Source organism: Cynoglossus semilaevis, chromosome 11, assembly GCF_000523025.1.
Source record: "Cynoglossus semilaevis isolate Cse_v1.0 chromosome 11, Cse_v1.0, whole genome shotgun sequence".
In the NCBI taxonomy this organism is placed as follows: domain Eukaryota; kingdom Metazoa; phylum Chordata; class Actinopteri; order Pleuronectiformes; family Cynoglossidae; genus Cynoglossus; species Cynoglossus semilaevis.
In genome coordinates this window covers 10,651,256-10,661,279 of record NC_024317.1, presented here as the reverse complement: position 1 = coordinate 10,661,279, position 10,024 = coordinate 10,651,256, and the positions used below count along the sequence as shown (strand labels likewise).

At 41.0% G+C, this 10,024-nt stretch overlaps 2 protein-coding genes across 2 annotated transcripts in view; both read right to left on the bottom strand.

Moving 5' to 3' along the window:
* The window catches only part of LOC103386273 (contactin-4-like), a 695,358-nt gene that overhangs the window by 501,971 nt on the left and 183,363 nt on the right, over positions 1 to 10,024 (bottom strand). The window lies entirely within an intron of this gene.
* Positions 29 to 10,024, bottom strand: part of grm6b (glutamate receptor, metabotropic 6b) — a 20,604-nt gene continuing 10,608 nt past the window's right edge. Inside the window, exons 4-12 of the mRNA XM_008320463.3 lie at positions 8,230 to 8,446; positions 7,788 to 7,923; positions 7,530 to 7,684; positions 6,922 to 7,062; positions 6,624 to 6,824; positions 5,246 to 5,385; positions 3,782 to 4,405; positions 2,970 to 3,281; positions 29 to 301 (exon numbers count right to left, since the gene is read on the bottom strand). Coding sequence (XP_008318685.1) covers positions 62 to 301; positions 2,970 to 3,281; positions 3,782 to 4,405; positions 5,246 to 5,385; positions 6,624 to 6,824; positions 6,922 to 7,062; positions 7,530 to 7,684; positions 7,788 to 7,923; positions 8,230 to 8,446 — 2,166 coding nt within the window. The 3' untranslated portion in view covers positions 29 to 61. The remainder of the gene's footprint in view (positions 302 to 2,969; positions 3,282 to 3,781; positions 4,406 to 5,245; positions 5,386 to 6,623; positions 6,825 to 6,921; positions 7,063 to 7,529; positions 7,685 to 7,787; positions 7,924 to 8,229; positions 8,447 to 10,024) is intronic.

Here is a 10,024-nt window from a genome sequence, read left to right as displayed (position 1 = left end):
TAAGAATAAAAAAATAACCTGCACACAACGCCTCTGCCATGCAGTTTGGACAGACGTCCCTTCACTGCGACCTGTCCGGCTCAATTTTGGACTCTCCGTTCTGTTTGTCGTTGGACTTCTGTGACAGGCGCGTGGACACAGTAGCTGCCTGCGCCACCGCTTTGAAGCTGCGCTTTCTCTTCTGGACGTTCTGCTCCGGGTGGAAAATGATGACGTACACCTTAGGGATGTAGAGCATGCCGAGGGACACGGTGGCGCTCAGGCTCATGGACACCGTCAGGGTGGTGGTCTGGATGAACATCTGCAGCGAAAAACCAAAAATAATCAGAGGCTTGAAATTTAGTTTAAAACCAAATATCAAACAGAATAACTGCCAGAGTACAGTAGAAGCCATCATTGAATTTTTCAGCAGCTGCAGCTGTCAACAGGCCAAATCATTATTTTTGCCACTACATATATAAATAAAGCATTATATTTAGTCTCAGTGGCGTTCTAGGGCTGTCTTTACATTTTTTTTCCCTGCGCACAGAAGGAAGTGTTTTTCCTCTGATGAATGATTTATGACCCGGTTCTTGTAGTCACCAAAGGAAATTCTATTTATAGGATATGGCCATGTTTACTCCATGCTGCTCCTAATCAAATCCAAGAGTGTGTGGCACCGTAGGCAGCTGTGACTGGACCAGAACTCCAACCCACCACTGTGACCCATCCTTTGTAATAAGGTGCTGTGGCAGTGGGACTGCTGTGTCATATGTCCAAATAAGTGTCTCCAGACCTGGACTAACTTTGGACTAGGACATGATCGTAGTTTCCTGGACTTTTTTTTAATTCTATTGTCCTGATAGCACCTACAAAATGGCTGCCTGGTACTCACTCACTCTGTGTTTTTTTTTTCTTCAAGCCCATTTCTAACAATGACATAATCCTGTAATTTAAAAGGCTAAAGGCGAAAAATAATCTGATAGACTTTGCTAGAAGGGTTCCACTAATGTCTGTTTTATTACAGGATAAGTGGATTTTTTTTAGACAAAAACCAGCACTGTGAGCAAAACAGACCAGGAGTTTAAAAATGTTGAAGGGTTTATTAAGGGAATTCTTCCTTTAATAAATGATCAGCATGACATTTGATAAAAGCATCACATTAGCTTTAAATCTAGGTATGAAGGATGTACGAGGACTTGGCCGGGATGTAACTCTGCTATACGTTCAAGACGGCTTCATGAGAATTTCATGCCGTCATTAACCTGACACAAACACACACACTTATGTCAAAAACCCTGTCGTAAAAAGTATATGTTATGAAATAAAATGATCTTCCAGTTCTGAGATGCTCTTATTTTTTAGTAGAGCCACTCCACTAGAGGGAGGCCAAGTACAACCAGTGTTACATGCACCATAGTTTGAGAACCAAGGACTTATAATCAGTTCACTGGTGTTTCTTGGTTCGGTGGTTTTGTTCTCACAGACTGTCCCGACATTAAAACAGATGTCTTTAAACAATCTAGCACCCCCAGCAGGTCAGCCTAGGTACTTCATGTAGGGTTGGTTGCTCAGACATTTTTGGACTTAGTAGTAATTAGTAATAAATGCAACGGACAAGACCATTTATACACGATACTATGCCAAGTACCTATGCCACAAATATGCACAAACAGGTAAATACTTCCTGTTATTGGGATCTGTGGAGCTCAGTGACTGCCAGACAAAGGTTCTTCTCTATATTTAGTCCTTTCTTTCTCCCAGTGTTATGATTAATTGAACAGAATATTTGAGTGAGTGAGGGGTTTCTTATGTCCCTCGGTTCATCTAACCTCCTTTAACTCTGCTCTCCTCTGTTCTCCTGATCCATTTCCAGTTGGAGGATGTAAGACACTTTGAAAGCACCTCAGGCTTAAATTGATTCAGCTTGGCTGCTTCATAATATCTCTCTATTAATCTAAGTCAATCTCTTTCTTAAAAAAAGGGGGGTGGGGGGGAATACTCCATTAACTTTGTGACGGAAGAAAAAAGCCATATCTAGAGAGAGGGAAGCTGCTGGGATATGACTCAGAAACATTCTCAGTGTTAATATGTCATCAGCAGAGAAGGGCTTTATAATAGTAATGCATGCCAACAGTGATTGACAACTGACTTAGTTTGTAAGTCAATTCTTTTCTCGTTGAACATTCCTGGACACCAAGGTCAAGCTGCCATAAGAACTAAAATAGTAAATTCCAAATCAGTTGAAAAGTTCTAAGACAGATTTTAAAAGGCGTCGTAACAAACATCTGTCTGTGTTATTACTATATCTTTGCTCCGCGCTGAGCTGTGTCGTGTTTTATTGGATTAACCAAAGGTGAACAGATACTGGTCGAAATCTCTGGAGCTCAGCAGCAGGTCCATTTGTTTCTATCCTTTAACTGAAAGAACATTTGCAGAGACTTGTTTTCATTCCTTGATTTAGTACAAAAGTACGTCCCACTAGAATCCAGAAGGAGTTCTCTGATGAGAACAACACCTGCAAAAGTTTTAAACCTAAATCAACAAGTTTAGAAATTGCTTTTTTTAACAATTTCAGCTTGTACTTTTTGCCCTATTCTTGTTCTTTTAGTTAAACTTTTTTCCAGAGAGCCACTAGCCAAGAATCAGTGAAAAGTAAATAATGAGTTTGAAAAAAAAAAACCAACATAGTAGAGGATTTAAAAAAAAGATTTGATCCACTTTTGTTTATCCACTAAACCTTTGCTAAAGCTTAATAATAAATGGAACATAATAACCAAACATGTTCTAGTATCCTCAAAATGGATTTATAAGCAAAAAATAAAAATGAAATATTTCTAAAAGAACAATTTGCTGTGAGAATGACATTGTGACACTGCCACAATGTCATTCTCACATGCCGTAACATGGGTATGCTGCTGTGATCATAAAATGTGTCAAGAACAAGAAATCCGAGCCCAGATTACGTTTCTGAAAAGTAACAGCCCCACCTTCTCAGTTGACTGTGCCGTGCCAAAAAAGATGGGGACAAAAGCCAGCCAGATAATGCAGGTGGTGTACATGGTGAAGCCAATGGGCTTCGCCTCGTTGAAGGTCTCGGGAACTCCTCTGCTCTTGATGGCGTACACCGTGCAGGTAATCATCAGCACGATACTGTAGCTCAGACACAAGATCAAGGACAGGTCGGACATGTCACACTTCAGGACGCCACGAGCAAACTCTGGGTTAGGGGGCTTCTGCTCCTCGTAGTCGATGATGGTGTGGGGGGGCATCACACCAAACCAGATGAACACACCCAGTAACTGTGTGGAGAGAGAAAAGTTTATAGAGTACGAAACGATTATAATGTAAAAAACATACACATTGTATGAATGGCTTGATCTGATAATCAGGATTTGTATTGGTCCGATATTGGTCAGGATCGAACGTTGAAAAAAACTTCTATAGCTGTGCGATCCGATACCTCAGCTCAAATTCGCAACTAAACTTTGTGTGACATGCTGTAAACAGGGACGGTATCGGATTGATATTGGTATCTGCAGATATTTGATATCGGTATCAGTATCGGCCCTGAAAAAGTCGTATGGAACCATCCTTTGTGCATTTATGAGTATCCGAAGCTGAGCATATGTTATATATGTTAGAGGATTGGTTAAATGTCCAACTGTGGTCTTAACAAAATCAACTCTAGGTATTTGGCTTTTAAATGTAATATTAGCGTAACTACAAGAATACAAGGACAACTCCATGGTAAGTTTAGATGCAGAAACCCATCAAGTACAACAACCTGCTCAGTTCTTACCTGTACTGAGATGAGTATAAAGGTGATGATGAGCTGAGAAGTCGGGCTGATGAATTTTGGGGGTGTGACCGACTTCTTGCCCTGTTCAAAGATGCGGTAAATCCGATTGGTCTTGGTGAGCATGGCTGCGTAGCTGATGCACATGCCCAGACCCAACAGCAGCCTGCGGAAGGCACACACGGCTATGCTGGGCTCAGCTATCATGAGGAACGTGATGAGGTAGATGAGGAAGATGCCGGTCAGCAACACATAACTCAGCTCTCGGCCGGACGCCCGCACTATTGGTGTGTCATTGAAGCGGACGAAGGTGACGATGACTCCGGTTGTGGCCAAGATGCCCAGAATGGCCAGGAAGACAGGAATGATGGCCCAGGGAGAGCTCCACTCCAGTTTGATGATGGGCGTGGGCCGACACCCTGTGCGGTTCTTCAAGGGCCTCATGTTAAATGGGCACATGTCACAGGTGAACTCGTCCAGCAGGAACTGATAGCCATCGCATAGCTCGCAGTGCCAGCAGCAGGGAACTCCTTTCACCATCTTCTTCCTCTCGCCCGACTCACAGGGGAAACTGCACACTGACTCAGGGATGTTGCGATCACCGCCCGACCACTGCATCTCCTCTGGCTGTAAAGGGAAAGTATAAATATATCCAGAGAGCAAAGCCATGTTATTATGAATAGGTAACATGTAGACAGAGGGTCAGGGTCGGGGTTAGCATATGAACCAACACAACATGAACCGTCCTGCTGGTTGTGAACACAGCCCAGGTTTGAGTTCTTATGGTACGGTACCTTACACGTGGGAGGGTGGGAATGCAGAGGTACAGTATGTTAATCCCATTCTGGACACTAAGAAGTTCAGAAGTGAGAACTGAAGTGTCTTGGTGTGTAAAGATGTTTTGCCTGTTATGCAAGAGGCTTATTAGAATTTAATATAGAAAACAGAGCAGGTCTCCAGACAGACACGGGGTTCAGGCAGCGTTTTTAGCCTTTCAAATGACTGATTTTTTCTGTTCAAATTATTCTTTAACTGTAAACAGGGACGGTACACGAAAATGCAGCATATGAAAATATCTGAGCTGGCACATTTTGATTGACGGCTGTGACCATGTGACTTAAAAAGATGTCTCTGGGGTCATCAGGAATGAGCAATGTCAAAATTGGGTCACGAAAGGTAAAGATATGAGCACTTCTTCAAAAATACATGTTCTGACTGTTTCACTGTAATTATAGCTGTAATTATAGCTAGCCTAGCTAACCTTAGCCAACGAAAGAATGGTTTTTTGTAGGTTTGAAGAAGCTCTAGCTAACCTTAGCCAACGAAAGAATGTTTTTTTGTAGGTTTGAAGATTCCTACGCCCACTGCTGGGCTTTCAGCTACACATTCAAACTAAAGACCTCTGGGATATTGATCATCTGATGTAAAAAAAAAAAAAAGAGAGAGAGAGACTTGATAAAGATTTACATTAAGTCGGAGGTGGTTTGTCCATTGACCAATGAACTGGTAGCCAGGGTTGCTAACATTAGACAGCTGGTACTGGAAGATATCGTAGCGCCCAGGAGCATCTCCGTTTTCGTTGAACATCACTCCGGTCCCTGCACTGCCTGTGTGATGGAGACAGGTGGAAATAAGGTAAGATTTGAGTTTAAAAAACATTTTACCGCTGAACACTTCTCATGTTTGATTTCTCCAAACATGTGCAGCCATGTGAAAGCTGAGTGCAGGATGTTCTGACGTCTGGAGTCTTTCAGCCCTCTCTGCTCTGCTGCCCTAATGTGATTGAATGTTCCTCTCAGGTGCCTGCAGGCACTCGATCAGAAAAGCCTTCCATACAGGCCAAGGCCATTCAGCAAGAGGAGAGCTTTCACAAAACACTGCTTTTCTTCTTCACACTGTGACTTCTTAATGAAAGAAGTGAATGAAAAGGGAAGAGCAGGAACACGGCCGCAGGGAGAGCATGTGCTGAAGAGAAAAGTGCATTTGCCGAAACATTTCAAGGCCGACGTCTTCTGTTTTCTACAAAAGTGAATTACATTCACGTGAAAATGATTGAAAATGCTCCGTATTTCTGAATTAACAAGGTGCTTTGTACTCACTGCTGTAAGGTTCAAACTGCAACACAAGCAATAGGTGCCTTCAGTCTAATGTTGCTGATTCTACAGACAGTTTTACTTGACGGTGACGTGTGTCAGACTAAAGGGTCAAAGGTCCCAGCTGTCATACATAAGACAAAAGTTTGGTTTTTTAAACATAGCCAATAAGGATCAAATGATAAAGGGATGACATAAAATAGATCTAAATGTCCAACAATTAGCAAATAAGCACAAAGAGTGAAGGTACGAATACAATTATATTTAAAATTAACTAAAATATGTAACAATAGCTAGAAAAATGTTTAAGAAATCCAACCGAAATTCCAAAAACAGGCAAAAGCTAGAATTTTTTTTAAAATAGCCAAAAATATATTACTATAAACATTTGTTAAACTCTCCAAAATAATTATAAAATAAAATAATAATAAAAATAATTCTGAAATACAGGAAAATAATCATATCTAAAATAGGTCAAGCAGCTCTTTTCAAGTTGTTATCCAAAATTACAAAACATATCAAAATTATAGTATGAAGTCTGGGAAACAGAGTGAATCATTTTTAGATTATATTGGTGATTTAGAAAATCAGAGGGATCATTGATCTGGCTGTGGAATCATTAATGGGAAAAGTAGGTCCAGTTTTTTGTAAAAACAGAACTGAATCTAGTTTAAATTCCCAAGCTGTTTAAGAAAAAGGAATAAATTCAAGTCAAATGTGTTGAGTGTGATATACGGTTAGTAAATGTTCACCATTGAAGTTGACAGAGCGAATGTACTGAAGGAGCATTCGTCCCTCCACAGGGTCCATCTTCTCACAGACGCCCATAGATCCTGGACACAAGTCCAAGTGCATGCTGTGTAAGGCGTGGGCCATGGCGTACACAGCGTCAATCACAAACTGCACCTTTCCTTCTTGTTCATACTGAGAGTCTCTGCTGATTCTTTCATCTCCTGTTAGAGAGTCAAGGGTGAAACAAAGCCTTATGTTTTTAGGTTTTTTTTAAATTTAATTAAATAAATGTTTTTCTTATTGTTTTCTACATTCTACCTGTGCATTTTCTTCTCCCCGGTTCATACTTGATACCAGGGCGAGTTAGTTTGCACTTGAAGTCGTCCTCCCAAAACTCCGCAAACCAGATGTTTCTCCTGTTGTTTTCCAAGGATCTTGAAGTGAAGTACTGGTCGAACCCTGGACAGGTTTGACAGAACAAAATTGGTTAGGAGGCCTTTTCTTCATCGCTGAGATGCTAGATTATAAAACTTAGACTTAGACGTAGACAAAGACTAAACCCTGTGTGAATCAAATTAACAAAAAATATACTCAACAAATATGAAAAATTCAGCTCAAAGCCAAGAAAGTACCTAATTGTTAACTACATAAATACCACAAAAAAAATCACAAAATAAAAACAAGAATTAAAAAAATAAAAAATACTGCGATAAGGGAAGAGGGATGCCATTAAAAAACTTTTACAGCAAAAACCTGGTAAAGAATTACCCTAATAAAATGTGTTTGAACATAATTAAACAGATGCCCTGAAACATATTTTAGATGAGGACAAAATGACACAGTATCCTGATGGCAATCTGTAAAACTGTAAGAAATTGTGGGCCACAGAGAAGCCCCCGGGCCATACTTTCGACACAACTACCTACCATCGATCGAGGCTCTTTTAGGCAGAATGGTAACTGCACCCTCAGCCACCTCCTCCTGATCTTGTACTGGGGAGCTTTTTGCCCCCCAACTGTCTGAGCCGACGAACAGAAAGTGACCAGTCAGGTTGGCCTTTTTGGCAGCCTCCAGTACACGCCTGGAAGAAGATAAAACGTCTTTATAGGTGGGTTGAAAAAAACCAAAACTACATTTTATCAGTCTGACTGACTGTGCCTCACAGAGCCAGAAGCGTCACTCACCAAATGTCGTCTTCATTGGCGAAGATGATGACGCCTCGAGCATTTGAGGTTTCCATTAGTCTCTTAATGATTTTGTCAAACTCTCCTGGTCTGGGCTCTCGAGGAATCTTTATGGACTGTGCAATGCACAGACCTCCTGTTAACATGTGAGAAATCTGTCAGCCTTACATTTCTGTTTGCTCCTCTCTGCAGGAAGTTTGGGCAAAATCCAGTGCTGTGCAGCCACCTGCTGTAGTAAAGATGGTTTTATACAAAACATTGGATTTAAAACATTAGTTTTAAGTACCTAAGATGATATCATGATATCAAACTATCAAAACTACCACAAATACAGTATATGATGGATGGATGGACTAATGGACAGATGGATGGATGGATGGAAGAGCTGATGGACAGAAGGTTGGTTGGATGGTTGAATGGACTATCGGACTTAACATATTACCTGCTTCTCTAGATATCTGGAGGAAGGCGTCGACTCCGCTCTCTCCATAGTTGCCCTCAGATGCCAGAGTGGAGACGTAGTTCCAGCCCATGGCTTTGACGATGTCCACCATGGCCTGGGCCTGGTAGGAATCAGGAGGCACCACACGGGAGAAGAACTCATAGCGGCTGTTGTCACTCAGCTCTGGAGCAGTGGAGGCGTAGCTAATCTGTGGGATCTGTGACACAACGGTTGACAGAGTCAAAAAGTCAAGAGCCAAAGGTCAAGGAAGGTCAAGGAAAATAACGATTACAAACGCCCTTAAACATCGAGACAGAGCCTTTTCTGATCACCTCGCCCAGGATCTGTCTTTTGAAGCTCACGATTAAAAATCTTGATCAGCCTCCTTTTCCGTACTCAAGCAAAATAACATTGCTACTAGCATCCTTTACTATGAGGGTAGTTCAAACAGGTCAAACCTTTAAAGGGCTGGTTTCGTTTCAACGTTGAACTTTTAAATCTAAGGTACAATTTGAAAATTCTCCTCCTCACATGAAAAGAACTAAAGTCAGGATCTGTGATTTCTTTAAGGATTCAGTGCACTCTACCAACCTAATAGGTTATTTCGCTCTGAAAACGAAGGCCCAGTCGTGGTGTCCAGAGTGTATTGGTGTAGAACGGCTGTAACCAGGCCATTCTCCTGAGTAACCAGCTGCCAGTGTGTTTTAAAGAGGGAGACGGTGAAGAGGTTGTGTTTTTCCACATGTATTTGGATCAATTAACATATTTTACTGTAGGTACTGTAGCTCTTTTTTTCCCACAAATTCCCGAGGTAATGTATTTTAGCTTTTTTTTTTTTTTTACATCTTTTGGCTATTAATATTTTCTGAATCTGTTAACTGTTTACCAAAAATATAAGAGAAAAAGGAACACATTAGTTTTGAGGTTCTTTTTTCAAACTATATATTATCTAAATAAATCTGTAAGAAAAGCTGAAATATTTCTGCCTAAAAAGAAATTAAAATCACGATGGGTTATGCAAAAAAAAAAAAAAAAATGAATAGGAAAGCAATGCATTTATATGAACCTTAATTATAGGGTAGATTAAAATGTCACTGTGGAATCGTTTGTCTCTTGTGTAAAGGTCTTGATAATAACTGATGAGCCACAGCTGGTTTGCGCTAAGATCATAAGTAACAGCACGGTGAAACACAGATGTCAGAAACCAAAGATGTAAAAGCATTTGTTTGAGGAAAAAGAATTACGAGAAGATTAATTTACTGCCGCCCTGCTTCTTTTAAATGACGCAGTTTATATGAAAACGCTCAAACCCTGACCCTCTTAATGCTGGTCTCCAGCATGGCTTAACGTTGGGCCCCCTGGAGGGCACAAGGAGAAAAAAGGCAGACACAAGGGCCGGTAAGGGCAGAGAGGGAGAGGATGGAGAAAACCATTTCACAGATTATCTGCCAGGATTATAGGGGTTTTAGTCAAATTATGTTAAGCACAGAGGGAGAGACGGAGATAAAGAGAGCAGGAAAAGGTTAGTCTTTCTCTGCAATGAGCCAATGTATTTTTACTCTGAATGAAACATGCAGCTCTGTGTTAACCCTGCCAATAGTAGTTTCACTACCGGGACTGAACTGTAGTAAAGGTTCAGTCTTTTTCAGCTTGGTGTCATTTTCCAAGTCAGTGCAGACAGTCTAGTGTTTGGACACACTTTGGTTTGAACCAATTCAGCCAGTAATCCATCTCCAAATTAATCCCACAGAAGCATCTGCACCAATTCACTCTTTAAAAATCAATGAGCCTCATC